This window comes from Canis lupus, chromosome 2 (genome assembly GCF_048164855.1).
Source record: "Canis lupus baileyi chromosome 2, mCanLup2.hap1, whole genome shotgun sequence".
NCBI lineage: Eukaryota > Metazoa > Chordata > Mammalia > Carnivora > Canidae > Canis > Canis lupus.
Genome location: NC_132839.1, coordinates 58,378,604 through 58,400,847, shown reverse-complemented (window position 1 = coordinate 58,400,847; position 22,244 = coordinate 58,378,604). Strand labels below are relative to the sequence as shown.

The 22,244-nt window shown below is 49.0% G+C and overlaps 1 protein-coding gene and 1 long non-coding RNA gene across 3 annotated transcripts in view; one reads left to right on the top strand and one right to left on the bottom strand.

Annotated features, from left to right (window-relative positions):
- Nucleotides 1-2,519: 2,519 nt before the first annotated feature.
- Nucleotides 2,520-7,322, bottom strand: LOC140618948 (uncharacterized). 2 transcript variants are annotated; one of them, XR_012018922.1, is made up of 2 exons: nucleotides 3,441-7,322; nucleotides 2,520-3,030 (listed from the first exon to the last, which is right to left on the bottom strand). It is a non-coding gene; the product is annotated as an uncharacterized lncRNA (long non-coding RNA). The 2 variants fall into 2 exon arrangements; XR_012018921.1 differs by having other exon boundaries at nucleotides 2,520-2,845.
- Nucleotides 7,323-7,799: 477 nt separating this feature from the next.
- ABHD17C (abhydrolase domain containing 17C, depalmitoylase) overlaps nucleotides 7,800-22,244 on the top strand; it is a 48,027-nt gene continuing 33,582 nt past the window's right edge. The window contains exon 1 of the mRNA XM_072801899.1: nucleotides 7,800-8,462. Coding sequence (XP_072658000.1) covers nucleotides 7,852-8,462 — 611 coding nt within the window. The 5' untranslated portion in view covers nucleotides 7,800-7,851. The remainder of the gene's footprint in view (nucleotides 8,463-22,244) is intronic.

The window sequence follows — 22,244 nt, the reverse complement described above, 5'->3', positions numbered from 1 at the left end:
GCCCAGAACTTATAGATTATACACAGACACCAGGGAACCCCCAGTGGCTCAGCGGTTTAGCGCCGCCTTCAGCCAAGGGTGTGATCCTGGAGACCTGGGATCGAGTCCCACGTCAGGCTCCCTGCATGGCTCTCTGCCTGTGTCTGTGCCTCTCGCTCTGTGTCTCTCGTGAATAAATAAATAAAAATCTTTTTAAAAAAAAGATTATACACAGACAACAGAAACAAATGACCAACCAAATCAAAACAAAATCTCTATAATGTCACTGGCTGGGGATAGATAGTTTCCCTCCCCACCCCCCCCAACCCGGGCTTAAATTTTGACATCCATGTTGTTGTACATATTTTGTGCTCTGTTTTTATTCAACCTATTATAGATATTTTCCTATGATACTAAATGTGGTCTTTCAATTCCTGTTTTAATGGCACATATCAGTCTATTGTCCGAACATGCTATCACTTACTTCTGGCTTTGATTTTTTTCCTTTGCTATTATAAACTATGCTGTCATCAACATCCTACTATTTAGAATCTATGTGCAAAACAAAGTATTTCCTTCGGCTACATTCTGACCAGAATTACTTGATTGTAGATGCTGTATGCTTGTCTTTTGATTACAGATTGTCAAATTTCCTTGTAGAAAAATGATATCAATTAACACTCCCACCAGAAACTTGCAGGTCAGAGTACTTACTTTTCCACATCATATCCCACAGAGTACCAGGGGGGTCTTTCATCCTTTAAAAAAATTTTGGGATCAATTTAAGACGGTTAAAAATACATTTTTTTAAAATTTGTTGTTTTTTGTTTTTTGTTTTTTTAACTAAAGAGTCTGGGGGCAGGGTGATTTAGTCGGTTGAGCATCTGTCTTTGGTTCAGGTCATGATTCTGGGGTCCTGGGATTAGTTCTGCACCAGGCTCCCTGCTCAGTGGATAGTGATTTTTGATGTATCTTAAAACAGCTAGAACATCTCTAGCCCCTCTACCCCTCCCCCTCCATGTGCAAACTCCCCTACTCTCTCTCTCTCTTTTTTTTAAGATTTTATTTATTTATTCACAGACACAGAGAGAGAGGCAGAGACACAGGCAGAGGAAGAGGGAGAGGGAGAAGGAGGCTCCATGCAGGGAGCCCGATGCGGGACTCGATCCCAGGTCTCCAGGATCACACCCCAGGCTGCAGGCGGCGCCAAACCGCTGCGCCACAGGGGCTGTCCTCCCCTACTCTCTCTTAAATAAATAAATAAAATCTTAAAAAAAACAACTAAAGAGTCTAATCCCTTTTTCATAGAGTACTTATAGGCTACTTTAATAAAATGCTTGTCCGTGTATTTTGCCCATTTTCCCTGTTGGGGTGTTTTTTTAAAAGTTTTTTTTTTTTTTTCAATTAAAAACTTTTTTTTTTAAGCAGGCTCCATGCCAGTGTAGAGCCCAACTTGGGGACTGAACTCAAGGCCCTGATATCATGACCTGAGCTGAGTTCAGAGTTGGATGCTTAACAGACTAAGCCACCTGGGTACTCTAGAGTGTTTTATTTTAAATGAACTTGCAGTAAATATTTTTGCCTAATTTTTCATCATTTTGAAGAACAAAAGATGTAAATTTTTTAGTATGAAGAATCTCAAACTTTCATCTAAAGTAGAGAATAACACATAGCCTCATGTGCCCATCAACTCATCACTGAAATGCCTCAATTATCAAATCACAGCTTATCAATTTTGCTTCATGTTTATCTCCCTTCCTCTCCTTTTTCCCCAGGTTTTTTTGAGCACATCTTCCATATCACATCATTTCATCTGTAGATATTTCAGCGTTCTGAAAACAGAAAACTTATGTAGTCAAATCACTGACTTTTTTTCTTTTGTGGTTTTGCCTTTGATATTATGCTCAAAATAGCATGAATTTTCATTTTGATTTTTTTAAAAGATCTTATTTATTCATGAGAGACACACAGAGAGAGGCAGAGACACAGGCAGAGGGAGAAGCAGGCTCCCTGCAGGGAGCCCAATGAGGGACTTGATCACGACCTGAGCTAAAGGCAGACACCTACTGAGCCACCCAGGTGCCCCTGTAAAATTTCATTTCTATTTTCCAGTTATCTTTTGGTTTCATTAAAAAACATCCTTGATTTTTTTGATCCATCAGAATAGAATTTTATCTTTTTTCAAATATTTAACCAATAATTGAATGAATTAATATATCCCCACTGACTTATCAACTTAATCATACAGTAAATACTTATAAGCGGCTAGGTCATTTTGGTTCCTCTGCATAGTCTGATGCTGGTATTACTTTTCTTTTTTTTGGTGTTACTATTTTGTAAAGTATGTTTTTAGTATTTGTTATTGTAAATTTCCCTGGAATAACACTACAGATGAATCACTCTTGTACACTGTTTTAATATGTAGCTATCCAAAATTCTGGGGAAAAAAAAAACCACCTTAAAACTAATGTCATGGGGTATTACTCTTTATCACCTTCAAATTAGATTTACAAACTCAGCATATAAAAGGCCATTCCCACTTTCTGTTTAGAAAAAATTACTTTTTTAATGTTGTCTATTACATCTTTGCATATTTTTAAAAAGTGATTAGAAATGACCAGCAATTGAATTCCAGTCAGTTGGCAAACACCTTTTGAGCTCCTATGACGTGGTGGGACATAATGTTTGGTGCTAATTATATAGAGTGGAACCAGACAGTCACAGTTCCCATCTTCAGCAGTTCACCACGTCCAAATTGTGCGATCAGTTTCAGGAGCGCTGGAGCTCCCGTGAGCAGTCCAGGCTAAGGGCGGGACTCGTGCCAAAGGCGGGTTTGAAGATACAGTCATCCAGGCAACGGATGGAACTGTGAAAACACACATATGTGGGCGGCTGGTGTTTTATTTCTTTCAATCCTTATCTCTTGCAGTGCTTTCTAAGCATCCTGTAGATCCATGAGCTCATCCTGTAGATCCGTGAGCTCTCCCCAGCTGGATTCCAGCGACTCCATTTTCAACACTTTTGATAAGGGCCCTTGGGCTGAAAAAGGTTCTGGGAAAAGACATTTTGCCTCCAAAAGCTCTTATCTGATCGGCAGGCCCCTTTCCCTACTGAACCCTGGCATAGGTTCCCTGGAAAAGCCTCAAAGTGTCATGTATGCTATTTTTTAACCCGAAATTATAAGCTTCCCCCACTTGACATTTCAGATGTGTTAGTTTAATAGATATCTCCTCCAAAATCTATCCCACCTTTAGTTATACTTTAATATTTTTCTATGGGAAATAAGCAGAATCCAGGCATAAACTGTTTCACTGTTGAACAACACAATACTCTTTGTCCTCACTGAGATAGGGGAGAACAGTGTAAAATCTTTTAATCTCTGATGGGGATTCCTCATCACCACATCAGGTTACAGTAACAAAATATCTAACTACAAGGACAAAGCAGTTTATTTTTCTCACCTAACAAGAAGCCCTGACAAAGGCAGGCCACGAAGCCTCTAGCTTCTCATCTCTTGTTCACCACCTTCAGCGATGAAATTCACCCTCATGGTTGCAAGGTGGCTGCTGTGGCTCCAATAATTCCTGCAACCAGAGTGGGAAGAAAGGGAGGGGGCAAAGGCAAACATTATGGATGAGCTTGGCTCTGTTAGTCTGTCCCCTCACAAAGTTCTCCACTTAGAGACTATTGGCCAGAACCAAGCCACAGGGCTGTTCTCACAGTGGGGGAGGTGCGATGACTGTGCCTCTGAACTGGGAACATTGTCACCCAGAACAAACTCTAGCTCTGGGAGTAAGCAGGATGGGGGGATGCTACAGCTCCTCAGCTAGAGGACAGGCAGTAGCTAGAAACCCACCGTGATGCCATGTTGGCTTCGGATTGCTCTGTATCTTCTTCAAAGCCTGTACTGATAGTAATGCGCAAGGCAGAAGAAACGGGCTTATCCCCTGGTGCACTCATCAAAACACCCATTCATTCTTTATCACTTTAATTAATATTTACTGAGCATTTTCTCTCTGCCAGGCATGGATGGTGGGGAAAGGGTGGGGGAGCAGTGGTGACCACAATAAACACAATCCTTGCCTTCACAGAGCATCCGCCCCTATATTAAGAGAAAAGTAAAACAGGCCATTTATTTTAGATTTCTCTTTTACTGTGCATCTAAATAACCAGATTCATTTTTAAAGCATGAATATCCTTCTCTTATGATCAGTTAAAAATGATCATTCTCAGGGCACCTGGGTGGCTCACTGGGTTAAGTGTCTGCTTTCTGCTCAGGCGAAGCCTAGCCTCAGGATCCCTTGCCCATTCTTCCTCTCCCACTCCCACTCCCCTGCTTGTGCTCTCTCTCGCTCTCTGTCAAATAAATAAATAAAACCTTAAAAAAATAAAATAAATAAAAATGAGCATTCTCCTCTATACTGTTGATACAGTTTTACTTTTATAAACTGAGTTAGATCTTGAGCAGCTCGACATTGGGCAGATCAATGTGGAAGAAAAGTTTGGTGTGGAAAGGGCCAATTAAATAACAAACTGGCAGATTTAGTTCCTGGGAATATTGTTCGGGTTACCAGTTCTGGCTGGTTTAGCAGGATGCAGTTGTGCCAACTTGCAGATCAGTCCTGGAGCTTCCTGAGGGCAGGAGGGCTGTGTCCTGGCCACCTCTGCATCCCCCAGATCCACAGTGACCGACTCGTGGTTAAGCACCTACCTAGTAAATATGTCTGCTGACCCAAACTCAAAGTTAGACCTTTCTCTACAAGAAGGTGAGAAGCCACACAGAAATTCCCTAGGGTCAAAACAAACAGCTAGTAATCCCTGACCTTTGCATTTTACAGGAAAAATGTATTCCCTCTGTGTTGCCTGTGAAAGTTTTCCTATCAGTATGGCAAGGCACACTGATGCATCAGTTGCTGGTGTGTTGGAGGTGTGCTGAGATATTGAACCCCTTAGGCCCGGGGAGGCCGAGCCCCGGAGCAGCACTAACTTTACCACGACTATGTGTAGCTCAAGGTACAAAATGTTCAGTAGCTCTGCTCTACGGCACCCGACTTTAGGGTCTCGATTTAACATTCACACAAGCCTGAGACGACACAGCTGTCTGAAGAAAGGTGGCTGTTTCGGTCCACCTCTGTGTCCCTTCTAAAAGCCAAATTTTTAATTATTTACTTATTTATGCACTGGTATTCCACTGTCTGACCTTCTGCAAATCCTTTGTGGAACAAGGCAAGGCATAAATAAGTATCTGGCTCTTTCATTTTCTGGATGATGTTAACACTGCTACAGGCCATCTAGAACACTGAGCTGTCTTTCCCATCAGCCACGTAGACACACCCTTGAGACTCTGGCCACAGTGCCCTACTATGTATGAACTTCCTGCTACTCAACTCCTGCCAAGACAGGTGAGAGAGTGGTATTTAAGGAAGATGAATGGGCCTGCTAGATACCCTGTCATCTCTGTTCCTAGAGTCCTATTCCTATTCTGACTTTGATTAGGACTATCACCTTAGCTCCCCACAGAAACACCACCATTGAGCCAAGATTGAAGATACTCTCCTTAGCTTTTATGGGGAGTGGATGTTTTATTTTTTTTCTTTGAAGGCATCTGTGAAACTGTTCTAAATCTTCTCCTGAGGCTCTAATTAGATTGTAAGGTTCTTGAGAGAAGGGACAGTCTTACTCATCTTTGTAACTGTTGCACAAAAAATATCTTGGGTGCTATGAGCATAAAAAAATTACATAATATATACACAAAAATTGAATACAAGAAGCAGAGTATAGATCTAAGCAGAGTGCACAGAAGTGTACCAACTTACAAACCTTTTTAAACAAGGAAACCCAATCCTATGAAGCTAAAAATCTGGTTTTAGGCAAAGCTTCACCAAGTGTGAATAACTTTAAAATAGACTAAGAAATACTTTGTCGGCCTGCTTTACCAACTGGGTTTTCTCTGAACTTTTTAGATCATTCAAAAATGTCTAAAATTATTTCAGTGAAGAAATGGTCTTTTAAAACCAGGTCCTGAAGGTTAATGCAATCTGGATAGGCAAATTCATCTAGATCTCCTCCTATTAAAGCCACAACAAAAGCTAAAATTCTCAGGACGTGTTACTTGAAACAACAGGTCCAGGGCTGAGATGCTGCCAACTTCCATGTCTCTAGCTGCCCTGCTGGCAGTCCGGGAAGGGGACCTCCTGTCCATTCCTGAAAGGAAGTTCAGTTGCCAAATCAGAAGGCAAAAAAAGGAGTATGGAAGGCTCAGTGAAATTGGCACCAGAGCATGCTCAGTTTCAGGCACTGAGAGTTATATTTGAAAAAAAGAAAAATCATTTAAAGGTGAGCGCCAAGAAGACAGTGGATTTAAATCATTTTAAGAAATCTTTCATGATTAAGACCGCTTAAAAATCTTGGACCCAAAACACGTCTAGAGAAACTACCCCTGTAGAAGACACCTAGAAAACCCACTGCAGGCGGCACCAGAACGGACAAGCTCACAGGGTACCCTCCTAGGTGCGGAGCAGCCCTGATTCCTGCAGACACAGGGACGCCCTAAAGGTCCAATCATGCCCCTAGGGAGGTAACAACGTGGCTCCACATGCAGAAACGACTTCCTGAAACGGGGACATGCGGCGCTGGGCGTCCTCACCCTCAACAGCAGCAGCCCTCGTGCTGAGACGTGAGGGAGAGGCAGCTCAGGAAGCCCAGATGCCAAGAGCCAAATACTGCAGGTACATGCCCATGCTCCTCCACCCATTAATGTTCTTTTCAGGAGATTCCCAAGAACCTCTATGCACTGTGGAACTTGGATTTGGAGAAGGGAGCGAAGAGTGAGGGCAACAGTTCGTGCAGGAGGATGCCCCCACCACCTGCGCGATCCCTTCAGCGGATGGGCCCCGTGCAGACCCTGGAGGAGACAGGGGCATGCTGGGGACCTGAGGCTCCTCTGGGCCCCGTGCGTCCCGGGGACGGCCCGTGCTGCCCAGGCCTGGCAGGTGCCCGCGCCCCCTCCAAGCTCCCCTGTGGGGTGGGCCCAGCAGTCTGCAAGCAGACCCCAGAGTAGGGGCGTCCCGGGGACCTGAGGTTCCTCTGCGCGCGCCTCCCAGGCCCAGCAGGAGCTCGCCGCCTCTCCAGGCTCCGCTGTGGGGTGAGCCCAGCTGCCAGCGAGCAGACCTGGAGCAGGGGCGTCCTGGGGACCTTTGTCTCCTCTGGGCCCCCGCGCGTCCCGGGGACGGGCCGTGCTCTCCAGGTCCAGCAGGTGCCCGCGCCCCCTCCAGGCTCCCCTGAGGGGTGGGCCCAGCAGTCTGCAAGCAGACCCCAGAGTAGGGGGGTCCCGGGGACCTGAGGCTCCCCCGCGCCCCCCCCAGGCCCGGCAGGTGCCCGCCCCCCCTCCCACGGCCCCAAGCCCGGCAGGTGCCCGCGGTCCCTCCAGGCCCAGCAGGTGCCCGCGCCCGCCGAGGCCCCCAGGCCCGGCAGGTGCCCGCGCCCCCCCAGGCCCCCAGGCCCGGCAGGTGCCCGCGGCCGTGGGGGGAGGGGTCGCCGAGCCCCGCCCCGGTGGCGGGCCGGGCGCCGAGTCCCCGCGGAGGCGGCGGCGCGCGATAACCCGGAAGTGGCGGCGGCGGCGGCGGCGGGCGCGGGGCGGGGCGGGCGCGGGGCGGGGCGGGGCGGGGCGGGGGGCGGCGCGCTGGAGCCATGGCCGCCGCCGCCGGCTTTGTGTGCCGCGTGCGGGCCCGGGCCGCCCGCTCCTCCGCCCGGTCGCGGGGCCGCCGCTGACCCGCCCCGGCTCGCAGCGCCGCGCCCGGGCCCCGCCTCCCGCCCCGCCCCGCCTCCGCCTGCGCCGCCCGCCCGGCCGCCGGCGGGCTCCAGGCCGCCCCGATGCCCGAGCCAGGCCCCAGGATGAACGGCTTCTCGCTGGGCGAGCTGTGCTGGCTCTTCTGCTGCCCGCCCTGCCCGAGCCGCATCGCCGCCAAGCTGGCCTTCCTGCCGCCCGAGCCCACCTACACGGTGCTGGCGCCCGAGCAGCGCGGCCCCGCGCCCGCCCCGGCCCCGGCCCCCGCCGCCGCCGCCGCCGCCGCCGCCGCCGCCGCCGCCGCCGCCCCCGCCGCGGCCCAGCCGGCGCCGCAGCAGCCCGAGGAGGGCGCGGGCCCCGGCGCGTGCAGCCTGCACCTGAGCGAGCGCGCCGACTGGCAGTACTCGCAGCGCGAGCTGGACGCCGTCGAGGTCTTCTTCTCGCGCACGGCCCGGGACAACCGGCTCGGCTGCATGTTCGTGCGCTGCGCGCCCTCCAGCCGCTACACGCTGCTCTTCTCGCACGGCAACGCGGTCGACCTGGGCCAGATGTGCAGCTTCTACATCGGCCTGGGCTCGCGCATCAACTGCAACATCTTCTCCTACGACTACTCGGGCTACGGCGTCAGCTCGGGCAAGCCCTCCGAGAAGAACCTGTACGCCGACATCGACGCCGCGTGGCAGGCGCTGCGCACCCGGTGAGCCGGCGGGGGGCCCGGGGGGCCGGGGGGGCGGGGGCCCCTCCTCCTCCCCCCGGGCTGCGCGCCAGCAGGGCCCCTCCCGCCCCCGCCCAGGCCGCTGTGGATTCGCGTCTCTTCCCCACCCCTGGCCGCCTCCCGCCCCCTCCCCAGGTGCCCCCCCCCCCCGCCCTCCGCTCCCTGCTGCGCTCCGACCCGGGGTGAGCCTGTTGGGGCACGCCCCGGTGCCTCCGGGCCCCCGGCGGCCCTTTGTGGCTCTGGTCAGCGCCAGCGGCGGCGTGGGGTGCTCCAGCGCGGGGCAGGAGCAAGTTGGTTCGCGCTGAGTTTGTGCGAGCCGGCCGCCACAGCCCGAAGGCCCGCAGACCCAGGTGACCTTGGGCAAGGCCCCGGAGCCCGTGGACCTCGGGCTGCTGCGCTGTGTGATCAGGGGCCCGTGCCGCGGTGGAGGGAGGTCTGCGGGGCGCATGGGTGGGCTGCCCGGAGGGGCCTGAGGGGCCTGGAGGGGCGATGGGGGTGAAGTCTGCCTCCTGCTAGGCAGAGGAGCTGGCACCCTGCGGGCCGGAGGTCAGCTGCTGGCTGGCGGCCTGGCACCTTCCACAGAGCTCAGGAACAAGCCCGCGAGCAGTGGGAGTCTTACGTGGTGGGGTTAGGGGAATCGCCTGACCTTGAATTAGCATTCGCAGAAGGACTGGAAAGTATTTATTGAGGAGGGGCCTTTGATGTAGAAGGCCCAAATGGCAGGCATGGTTCCCGGGCCCTGGGTCAGATCCTCAACGAAGGCACACATCTGGCAGGTGGGCAGGTCACCTCACCTGTTTGTGCTCTAGGTTTGGTATTTGTGACTTTTCCCCACCTGCCCCGGAGCAATGATGGTGAAAAAAACTGAGATCATGTCTATAATGACATCTGATTTCTTCCATGGGAAGAGTCCCCAGAGTCAGTGCAGTTGGCAGGCTTCTGGCAATGGGCACTTAAATGTTTTTATCTAGAATGTGTTTACTTGGCTTATGCATGTCGCCAACATGAATGATTTTGTCTCCTTTTGTATTCTTATGAGCCTATGCTCATAAGTTACCCTTTGTCTTTCTGGGAAAATGCCTTGTCCAACAGGAATGTATTTAGGCTTTAATATACATTGTTATCTGTGTTCTCTTGGAGTCCAGAAGGACTTCATTTGGATGATAAGTTTTCGAAAATGGTTTGGGCAGATCAGAATATATCATACGTAGATACACTGAATCCAGATCCACAAGTAGTTGAATGCCACCTGTTCCAGTAAAGGGTTTCAAAACTGTGTGTCCTACACAGTCAACACATTGCTGTCACATACTGTTGCTAAAGGTATTAAGAAATAAGGGTTGGCATTAAATATTTTTAAAATGAAACGTTAAAATCCTATCTTGAGTATCAGGATGTGAGAGTTTAAGTAGACCATTGTTCCTATGTGTGCATAACTATGTTAGAAGGAAAGTCTTTCATATGGGAGGCAAGCCCTTTGCCCTGAATATACAGGTGTGGCTGTGTTACAAAGTATGCTAGAGGTAGTTATTTCCTGGAGACTTTTGTCATATTTTGATTAATTAAGGGCATTGTTTTTGGATAAACGCTTCAATTGTGGAAAATCTGATGATACATCTAAATTACACCTACTGTTTATTTAATTTTACATTAGAATTCACATCTAGATTGATTCGCGCATCTGTAAAATGGGTATAGAATGTAAGAGCTACAATGAGAGTCTTAGAATGTGAAGAAACTTACAAATCATTTTGCCCTGTGCTTTCCACTGTTTGGACAGTGACCCCCCAGTAACACACACATGTCGTGTCTTGATCAAGCACACACATATACATCAATATCTGTCTGTACACGTTTGTGACTGAAGCAAATGTTTCACAAAACCGTATTTTTTCCATGGGCGATGTGCATGGCATAATATATTCCGTCTTATTTCACATTAAAAAAAAAAAAAAAGAAAAAAGATGAAGAAGAATGTGGGTTGCTAGCCACTGGATTTATTTCCTAACTTCTGGACACTTCTCTTGTGCATCCACCTTGTCTGGTGGAGGCCTAGGGAAGGTCATCTCACGGTGGACCAGCAGCAGGTCTCTTGGCTGCTGCTTGCATGCTCTTTCCCTCCACCCCATGCAGACCTATTTATCAGATTTCTCAAGAGGTGCATTTATGTGTGTCAGTTGTTCTAATGACAGAGGAGTTACTGATTCCGGTCCCCTCACTGCCTGCGTGCAGCCGGCGCTCTCATTCTCTGTAGCTCCTGTGCCTTACCCTTGCTTGGAAGGTGCCCTGTTCTTTGCCCACTTATGGCTCTGTCTGTCCTTGCCCAGACAGGGGTGCCTTCCACCACAGGTACCCGTTCTGAGGCTGGGTTAGACCCCACTGCCCACCTCTGCCCCTGCCGTGTCGTCTTTGGGGTCCTCTTTTCTGAGGTCCTCTCGGTTAAGCACGCTGCTCAAGATCCTGGAGGAAGAGACTGCCTAGTTTTGTGTGGTCTCCATCTCCAGACTTGGGTTGGCTCCCAGGAGGACTGTGGGTCAGGTGTGTGTGTCCATGCCGTACATTCCCCCAGAGCACCTGGCCCCGGGGCTGGCTCCCCTCCTCAGGATCACCTCTAGCCCCTTTTCCTTGTCGGAAACACTTGATCCCGTCCGGATTCTAATGGGACTCCAAGACCCTCTGTCTTCCTGGGCAGCTGGCGTTCCACCCCTTGACCTGCTCTTATACTTTTTTTACTATGTACTGTTATTTAATGGTCTTTCCCACTAAATTGAAAGTCCCTTGAGGCAGGGATTTCGTGTCAACAATGGCTTAGAGTAACAGGTATGCATTAAATATTTGTTTAACAGATGGCACATATGGATGCCCCATGAGTAAATTAATGGGATAAATTTAGTTTTCCTGAGTTGGACTCTTACAGACAAGAGTTGGGTCTTATTTTACTTCCAAAGTTTTAATATCCATGAGTACAACCGCAGAGGGGGAGTGTTATGATGGATTGGCTTGAGGTCTCATCTACTTTGTATCCATTATATCGATGTTCTTGGAACAGGGAAGCGGTTGTATCGAACAGAAGAGTAATGATAACCCTTCCTTTATATTCCTCTCCATCTGTATTCATCCCCTGTCTGCAGCAGCCCCTGTGCGTGCTGTAATGAGCTGCCTGGTCCTTGATGGAGGACTTCCCACGTAGACAATGCTGAGTATGCGTACTACCCACATGCATGGGTGAGGGTAGCACGTCCTCTAAGTGATGTGTGGTGAAGCGGGCAAGTAGTCTAAAATAAAGGTTTGGGGAGAAGTAAACTTGAAGGCAAGAAGGATGTTCATTGCTATTTGGCCAGCAGGTGATCATCTTAAGCATTTGAAAAATTGGCAGGAAAGGTGTGGAATCGAAATAGGTTTGGAGGATCCAGAAAGAGTGTGGTCCCAGCATGGGAGAAGTAAGTTGGTGTCCTAGTCCGTTCAGGCTGCTATAAGGAGATACCACACTGAGTGGCCCAGAGATAACAGAAATTTATCCCTCACGGTTCTGGAGGCTGGAAGTCTGAGATCAGGGCATCAGCATTTCTGGGGTCCATTGAGGACCCTCTTCCTGATTACAGACTGCGGGAACAGTTGTTCTTGGGCTGCTCTTATAAGGGCACTAACTCCACCAGAAGGGCCCCACCCTCCTGACCTAACCACCTGCCAGAAGTCCCACCTCTTAATACCACCACTTTGGGAGTAAGACTTTAACATCTGAATTTTGGGGGAGGGGCTGCAAATATCTAGTCCCCCAGCAGGTGGTGTGGGAACAATGAGAGGAGGTTCTCTACTAGGGAACCTGAGCCTGATTGAAAGCTTGAAGGTTAGGATGTGCTTTACACTGTGTCACATCCCTTGTAAGTGTGTTGTCAATACAGGCAGTCGAGGGAATGCATTAGAATCCCTTAGAAATATTTGTAGAGAGACACTGAAGATCAGTGCAGCCTTATTGGAAAGTGGTGTTGTAACATGAGCCGGGGAGGTGATTACTCTGTGTGGGAAGAGCTGCCTATAGGCTTATGATTAAGCCCCTCAGCACCCATCCTCGTCCTCTGGGGGTCTCCTGGGATGCCAGCCAGTGCAGATGTTGTAGAAGGGGGACCTACCCAGGATTCAAGGTGTGAATCAAGCCAATTCACAAGTATAAACCCAAACAAGCAAATGACCCCGAGGATGAGGCGGCAGAGGGGTGGAGAGTATTTTGAAACATTTTCATCTAGAAAGACAAGAGGGGGGCATTTGTGGTTGAGTACATCACCAGTGTTACCCGTGCCTCCAAGGAAGCTGTTGGAACCTTCCATTTGATGCAGAGACTGTGGGAGAGCCAGGCATTTGGTGACAGAGATGCTGACCCCAACAGAGAAAGCAAATGCAGAGAGAAGGAGGAATGATTTTCGGTGCCTCGGAGCCAGAGGCAACTTACAGAAGACGGTTTGTTTGCTTGACCAGCTCGCCGTGAACCGTTAGCCATATGTGTGTGTGTGCTTGTACCAGATGTGAGGGGACGAGGGCAGGGTCCCCCTTGAGCATCACTAGCCCCAAACGCTTGCTTGCTTGCTTTTTCTTTTTTGCAAAAGGATGAACTTGATTTTAGAGGCCTTTTTTTTTTTTTTTCCCCTCCAGCCAGAAGGTCTCACACATTTATTCCTGAACCAACTTCCGGGTGTGGAGGCACAGTAACAGAAAAGAATCATTCCCCCAATAGAACACGTCTGTTGTTCAGGCGGTAGGGATGTTCACAGAGTGATAGGATAGGACCACGTGACCCTCATGCAGCTTTGATACATGGGCCACCCCGCGGGCGATGCCGGTGGACCCAGCCTGGTTCTCCTCTAGCGCCTCCTCTTGGAGTTCCGCCTGATTTTATTACCAATTTTCATCCGAATCCACTGGGGAAAGGGACAATTCTGGTTTTGCTTCTTGGCCAGGGGTCGCTTGATCCTCGAAGTCTGGTGAGAAGAAGAGGGACTGCCGGCCACATACACATCCATGGTGGCAAAAAGGAGCGATTTTAGAGGCATTTTGCCTACGTAACTACATGTTGCTGTTTTGTAACTTCTGTGTCTGTGATTCAGAGGATCTGTAGCTAGACAATCAGAAGTCCCAGGAAGGCTATAGTGGGTGCCCTAGGGGTTGGATCTGGCTGCTGGTTGTGAATGCTGTTTATCATTCTGACCTGCAGGAGCAGAGCAGGTCCTTTCCCGGGGAGTCAGAGCACGTCAGAAGCACGTCTTTGCTCCCTGTTCCCTCAGAGGCAATACTGCGGTGCCTTTAAGGGCAGGATGCTTAGGATTTCTACTTGGGTTCGACTGGAGATGAGAAAAACAGAGGTGTTAGAAATAGTGGTGTATACGAGGCAAAAGCTCGGTGGTACTTCTGGAAAGGGGATAGAATACTGGCTTGCAAGTTGAGGCAGCCTATGTGAGATTATCTGCCTGGGAGAGTGTAACCCTTCCAAAGAGACATGTGGGAGCCCAAGTGGGCGAAGTGTGTTTTGGGGTGTGCAGGCCGCCTTATCCTGGGCATCTCTTCCCTGTCCCCTCCAAGTGCACTTGTGCCCTGTGGCTCGCAGGGAGGGTTTTTCTCCGGCCCCAGCACACTCTGAGCTTTCATGTCCTAGTTTCGTAGTAACTTCTCCATGGTTCTGTGTGGAGGGCCCGGCTCTCTCTGGTGCCCCTGGGGCAGAAGATCCCAGGAGCACTGCATGTTTCTGTGTGAATGGGCCACTCCTCCCTGTTTTGTCTTCTGCATGTATTTGTGTTTATTCAGGGAGCTCCTAGGGGCTGGGGCCCTCCATGTGGAAGCGCCTGTTTTCCTCTCTTCTTTCTGGAGGGGTCACTTCAGGGATGTCACCTCGAGGTCACTCAGTGTACCGCTGAGGTTGGGCCTTGCCATCTCCTACCACTTTGGCTCGTCTCCTCTCTGCACATGTCATTTGTCTCCCCTGTTTTGTGTTGGTGATCCCATAGGAGACTCCGGAGCCGGCATAGGGTCCACAGCCTTCGTGGCAGGGCCAGAACACCCCTCTCCATTGTACTTTGCTTAAGCTCATGCTGAGACTATAAATCTCCTCTTGAAGAGGCCTGATGTGTCTGGATACACTTAGGAGATCATTACTTGGCTGTTCGAATGACTTTTTTTTTTTTTTTCAGGATTGCTTTAAATAATAGGCTTCCTGATTTGTCTAAGAGATTTAATTTACAAAAGTTAGATAAGCACAGAACCTTTTGAGCTAGGGAAATTAGTTCTGAGGCTGGAACTCCTCCTAGTCCCTCATGTCACCTTGAACAGGGCACATCCCGAGAGAGAGACCGGGACGGGGCCCTATTGCATCCGTCCCCCCCACACTTGCTGGGGTTGGGGGGGAGGGGGCTCTGCTAGCCAGGCTCCTGCCCCTCCTGGTTGAAGGGGGTGTGAGGCCCTGTCTCCACAGAGCTTCAGCCTCCACAGGGCTCACTCTGATAAAAGAGCCTAGCCTTGAAGAGTAGCCCACAGTTGATTCCTTACAGCAAGTCAATAGAACAGGGACACCATTGCCTTTTTGTGACCACATGTGTGGGCTCCCGTGGCCGGGCTGGAGGCCACAGAGGCTATAGGAAAATTGACCTCCCCTCACTCATTCCTCTTGTCTCCTGCCCCATGACCAGTGGCCACTCTGGGATAGTGGGCTGCTGGTGGCCAGTGGCCAGTGGTGTGGACTTGCTCTGAGCGGCACGTGGGGCAGCAGCAAGTGGGCAAGCTAGGTGAAGGCGGCAGAGAAACAGGCCAGGGTGTGCAGGTGTGGCTTCTGAGCCGCTTCACATAGAGGTTCCCAGCTTGAGATGTTGTCGTGATTTATTTCTTCATTGAGGTGATTTACAGCTGTACTGATTTCTGGCTCTTATGTCAGAGGAACAGAGCAACGATCTCTCAAGGGTGACCTCGTAAGGAATGTTCCTGCAAGTCTGAGCTTTCTCCGATGCTTTTGTGGCGAAGGGCAGGGGTTTTCAAGTCCAGCACACCTGAGTTCAGATCCTGCCTGTGACACTCATTGACTGCTTGGCCTCAGGCAAGTTTCCTAACTTGTGGAGCTATGATGGTGATGGTCAGACTCACTGTGTCAGTGCTAGTAAAATAATATCATCACTGTGTCAGGGGCTCTAATGCAGTGCTTCCCACATCATAAGAGCACCACAAATGGGCTGTTATTATTGTTCACGATCATGAATAAAATTATCAGAGCTGTAATAACGAAATGTTCAGCTCATGCGGAAGGCCAGGCACTTAGATCAGAAGGAACCTTAAGGAACTTGCTTCCTTCCCCTCTCTCTGTAGACATAAACACCCGGGGCAAGCCTGGTTTGGTGACTGGGTGCAAAGGATGGCAGTGATGTCCTGGCTCTGCGCTCGTCCCCCTGGTCTGTGGGAGATTTGTTCTAAGATGGATCGCACCAAACCTGTGTGTGTTGTTTTCTCTTGGGCACACACACCTGTGATCGAGTCGAATGTGTAAACTAGGCACAGTGAGACATGTGCAACGAGAACTCGTAATAAATAGGACACCCGTAGCAGTATCCCATCATGAAGGTTATGTGAACGTGTTCTCCCTCTCAAACTACCTTACCGCACCATACTCCCCCTCCTTCTGAGGGTGGGAGATGATTCAGTGCCTGCACGATGAGGTGACATGTGGTGCATGGCATAGCCATGGTGACGTAGCATGAGGCTGCCCGTGACCTTCTGACGATGCGTCAGGAGGATCATCCACTTCCCGCCTGCGGTTGAGCTGCAGTAACTGGAAACCCAGGCTCGGGGGTATGAGGGTTATTGTATATGCTCCTATAAGGGGCAGAGGCAGTTTGAATTTATTCCTCTGGGCTCTGCGTCTCATGTTGGGGAACAGTCTGCATGAGTGTTTTAGACCGGATGGCATATCACTCACCAAAGTGTTTATGTGCCCAAAGGAGGCCTTGAAAGGAGGGGAGACTTTACCTGTAATCTAACACTTTGCACTTACTTTGCACGCCGTCCCTCTCTTGCTTGCTGCACCATGCCGTTTGTAGGCCTAGCTCGTGGGTGCAGGGCTTGCATTCTGGCAGGAGCCAGAGACTTCTTGGGGCACAGAGTCAGGGAAGGGGAGGACGAGAAGGTAAAACCCAGTCCCTATGCACCACTCAGGACGTGCTGGTTGCTCTTTGCTACTGGGATGACCTTCAATAGATAGCTGTCCTCCCCTTTTCCTAAAGTTGGCTCAGACACCTGAATCACACACTTCCTTTTAAAATATGAATGCTCCCATGATGCCTTGTACCTCAGATTCCCGTTGAGTTTTCAAGGCTCTGTGTAATGGAGCTCATTGATAACTTCCACGCTATCGATTTACTTGAGAACGCTCAAGGACCGTGGCACCATGGTGAAACTGGAAACCTCTGTTTCCAGAAAGTCTAGGTCATTCAGATTCAGTGCTCAGACGGCTTGTTAACAGTTGCCTATCAATTATTTGCTGAATCACTGAGGAGAGCCCTACCTCAAGATTATTTGTTAACAGAGCATGGTTTAAATTTTCCAATAAAAAAAGAGCATAAAGAATCCTGCTTATTAGTTTATTACCTTTAGTTTACATTTTTTAAGTGGTTAAAATGAAACCTGGGCAGTTAGGTTGCAGGGGAGTGGGATATAAAGTGAGCCTGTATGCAGAATATATCCGCAGAGTGAGTTTCCAGACGTTAATTATAACTGCTAGCTAACCCCTCTGTTATTATAGTTAGTCATCAAATGAGAATTCCAACTTACCCAAAACTATTTTTAGTGATTGTCACGGACAGAACCAAACCGTGTGCAGTGATAATTATATTGCCTGCAAAGGTCTATATTGCCAGCACAAGCGTTTTGTTATCTGGGTTAACTTAAATATTTTGATTTGTCCCTATTGTTGTAAATAACTCAAGGGTATTCTAAATTCTCTGTTTTTGGTTGTATCCTTATAAACCTGTATTCGTATCATTTTAGTTTATATGTATATATATGTGGAAAGGACCATTCACATATTAATCACTTCTATGCATGTTTTATGTTACATAACCAGGCTGGATGAAATTATTTTTTAAATGAACATGCTGCCATATGTTTAATTGGAAGAAGTTAGTTTTTCTCACTAAAACTTCAAGAAAACCCCAGAAAGAACATGATTATAGGAGAGGGAGAGCTTGGAGGCCTGCTGGGCAGCCCTGCTGCAGCTCAGAGTTGGCAGGTCGTAAACACAGCTCACCATCTTTCCGATCACCCTTCATTGTTTCCGGGTCCACGTTGCAGGCCCCTCTCTGATGCCTTCCTGTCTGTCCACACATCTGGCCAGCCACGCCTTGCTGCAGAGCCTGCACACCTGGATCCCAGTGCCCTTTGCCAATCCACCCGTGCTGACTGCCCCACAGCTTACACATTCATGAACGCTGAGAGCCTGCGCCTCAGCCTTGCTTCTGAGCTGCTGCCCTCCCTTGCCATGGGTCCCCTCTGCCACCCTGTGTGGCTCCTCAGCCCCTGTCTGTGGCCACACCTTGTACCTGTCATCTCTGGCAACGCTCCACTGCCAGGACTTGGAATTATGAGATATCCTTTTCTGACTCAATCTCATATCCTGTTGGATCTGTTTATTTAACAAATGTATTAAGGGCCTGCCATGGGCCAGACATTCTTCCAGAACAAAACAAACACAAAATCCCTGCTGTTTGAAGCTTTCACTCACAGGGGACAGATAACAAGGAAAAACAGTCATCCTAATAATTGTGTAAACAGCATTTGATTAGAATATGGTAAACGTTATGAAGAAGAATGTAGAGCAGAGTAGGGAGATGAGAACCTCAGAGTGCCGGTATATGCAGTGCGGTTTTCAAAGGTGAGAATGTGCTTCATCTAGAGAATGACATCTGGCACAGCGCGGCGAGGGGTTAGCCATGTGGCTCTGTGCAGGAAGGGCCGAGGACAAAGGAAGGCCCTGAGGTTCATGGAACATCCCGGAAGCTGGTGTGGCTGGAGCGGGACCCTTGAGGCTCACAGCAGGAACAGAACCCCCAGAAGGAGCCCCTGCAGTGGGGCGGGGGGCCGTCTCTGGCCTCACACACCATCACATGGGGCTTGAGCAGCATGCAATGGGAGCCTTGAGGACAGAGGTGGCCGGATTTGGTGGGTTTCATTGGCTCTCTGGGATTGTGTCAATGATGAAGAATGGAGGGCCGGGTACCAGGAGGGAGGAAGAAAGACAGCTAGGATTCACCTGCAGGGTCGCAGCTCAGAGGTGGTGGTGGTGTGGGTCAGAGTGCTGGCAGCAGAGGTTCTGAGAGGTGCTCAGATTTGGAGTGTTCTTGCAAAAAAAAAAATAGATCACACTCCCGTGGAACTAGGGCAACGCCACCTGTACACGAGGCCCTTGACGCCCTCGACGACTGGAGCATGTCACCAAGAGGGGCTGTGTGCACCGAGGACTTTGTGTTCAGCCTCAGGATCCCTTAGGTCCTAGGAAGAGAGGCCTTGGGTAGCTCCGGGTGGCATCCCAGCTTCAGGCGGAGGTCCCTCGCCTGTGCTGGGTGTAGATTGTGACCCGGCCCAGAGGCCCTGAGATCCTGCCCGCCACCTACCTGCCACCATCCCCTGCTTGCCTGGCCTGCCTTCTGTGGGAGGAGGCCGGTTCCTTGAGCGACATCTGATGGTGGGACTGGCCCCAGCAGGGTGACCACAGTACAGTGAGGAGACGGAGCACATCGGTCCTTCTTGTTGAGTCTGGGGCAGGAGCATCAATGTGGCACTCTCTGTCCCCACACAGGTGGGGCTGCTGCTTTCTGGTGTGTTTCCCTAAGACCCGGGGGAGGGGCCGTGGTCACTGGTATTGAGGGGATTTGTGTATTTCGTGTCAGCTGATAGTGAAGAGGATGCAAAATTGGGAGAACAGGGTCCCTGAAATAACACGGGCTGCCTGTGTATGACCTTCACTCCCTCAGGACCTTGAGATCTGTATCCCTGCTGGGTGTCCGGTGTCTTCCCCTGCTACACTGTTTTGTTTTTTGTTTTTTGTTTTTTCTTTACTTTATTGTTATATACGAGAAAAATAAAGCATTAAAATGAACCCCACACCCTTATCACCCACCTTCCGCAGTTACCAGCATCTGCCGTACTTGTGGCATCTGCAAACACCTCCACCTGCACCCCTTCCTTGATTCTGTCGTTCCTCTCCTATCCATCTCTCCTATGGTAAGAAAAATTCGCACCATCCAACTGCACATGTCCTATCCCAGCAGCCCGATTTCCCGGCAACATCTCGCTGTGTGGGTCAGCACTCAGCCATGGTGAGGAGCCAGCTGCAGAGCCAGGCTTTCCTCGTGTGCTGTGCACGTGTCCTGCCATTAGTGGGGTATGGACTGCAGTCTGAGAATAGATCTAAGGGAGACATTACATAGATTTCATACCAAATAGTCATCAAAGGAAAGGCACTGGAGTCTTGGCCATTGTTTTCAGCATCCGTGTTGTAAAGATAGATAGATAGGAACTCTGGGGTGGGGCGGTCCCATTTATCTAGAATGAGTGGGGTGCAGTAAAAAAGATCACTGGTCTGGAGCTAGGAAGTGTGGCTCCTAGTCGAGTATTAACGTGCACCAACGTGTGTGGCCTGGGGAGTCGTGTACTGTGTTTGGGCCTCATTTTCTCTATTCATAAACAGGAGGTTTGCTTTAGATGTCGGTTTTGGTTTAACCATCACTCACTGAACATCTCCTTTGTGCAAAGCATATTTCCTACGTGATGTAATTGTAATCATCACATCTGTGAGGCAGGAACTATTGTCACCTCCATTTTATTTATTTATTTTTAAAGATTTTACTTATTTATTCATGAGAGACACAGAGAGAGAGAGAGACATAGGCAGAGGGAGAAGCAGGCTCCCTCGGGGAGCCCAATATGGAACTTGATCCTGGGACCCCAGGATCATGACCTGAGCTGAAGGCAGATACTGAGCCACCCAGGTGCCCCATCACTTTCATTTTAGAGACTGGAAAACTGAGGACCAGGAGAGATAAATGACTTGCCCAGAGCCACACAGTGAAGAGGTGAGCCAGGATTCGGACTCCAGCAGCCTGACCCTGGGGCTCACATTCTACAGTCCAATGAAGTTCTCTACATTAGTGACCTCTCAGGGTGAGGGGGTCTGAGCATCTTGGAAGGTGCTCCAGACTGTACATGGGGTGCCAAGGGAAAACACCAGAACTTACATTTCTGTTCATTATTTATTGCTTTTCAATGTCTGTCTTTTATTTTAAATGCTCATAGGATTTTATACAATGTTTTAAAACACTCACATATATAAGTCTGTGTCTATACACGTGTCAGAAATACAGCTCTCATTTTTAGTGGGGAGGTCACATGGTGAAAAGTTTAGACACCAGTGGTCTAGATTCACATTGAAACTTAGTATTTTTTGGATTTCTTTTCTTAGAATCCTAGGATCTGAGCATGATGAGAAATTTAAATTTTTAGAATTTTCAACCGTTCAACAATTCAAGTGCCTGATTTATGTCAGGTGCTGGGCCAGATGCTTGCTACAGTCTTTCATTGTTACTAGATCTTTTAATGTACCAAAAAAAAAAGACACCCACAAAACCTTCAATTTGCATTTAAAAGATGACTTTGAATACCCTTGGAGAGACTCCCCCCGCCCCCCCCCCCCATGGAATTCTGTACTTTTGTCTAACAGTATTCTGAAGACAAAAAAAAAAAAGGCTCCTGAACCTTTGGAAATTAGTTGAAAGGAAGAGAAGAAATAATTCTTTTCTAGTGAGATGAGCAGTTCTGACTGCTTCGCCTTTCACATTGTGGATTCTGATAGGGATGATGATGCTCAGGGGCTGGTACACAGAATCCTGTAACTTTTGGCAGAGATATCAAGGGCAAGGATGATGTTGCCAGACCACCAGGGGTTGACTCCTGCCTCTGTGGGCTCCGCTGGACCTCAGTTTCTTCTTCTGTAAAAGGGAAAAATGTTTGTTGTATATATAGTAGCATTTTATGAATAATAAATGAACACGTCTGCAAAGTGCTTGTATGTAAGTCTGACAAAATGAATTTTTAAAAAGCTGCAGAGAAACAGAGAAAGAAATGCAAACATCGATAGTAAATAGCCTTTAAAGATTTGAGAAGTAGCAACCCACCGTATTTCTGTAGGGTGTTGTGCTCTCCAGGCCCCTTCCCATGCACCCTCCCTGTCCCTAAGAATAGTTCTGGGAGACAGGTAGGACAGAAGCTGTCACTTTCACGTGGTACAGTAGTTGAAGGAGGTTGAGGGAGAGGGAATGACTTACCTTAGCCCGTGTGGCTGTTCAGTCGCTGAGTGGGAGGCTTCAATGTACTTCTTTTGATTATTGCAGTTTTCCAGGGCTGCTTCTCTTAATTTGTTGCCATTAGCAGTTATGTTTGTAGTTTGCTCTCTGGTGATTTTGTCAGCCTGTAAATAAGGCACTGTGTCCAAATGGTCCAGCAACATGGTCTTTCCATATTTGACTCTTTTTTTTTTTTTTTAAGTGTAGTTGAGTTTTGTTTCTCATTTCTCTGTTTATTGTCATTCCTGAAATGGGTTTTAAAGAGCCACAATGACCTATTTTAATAACATGGAACAGTGTTTTTTTCGTGAGCATTTAAACTTGGACCAGTTTTCCCTACTGAATTACAGGGCCTGTCTTTGTAGATGGGGAGTGAAAAATCCTTACAAATCCACCTGACGTG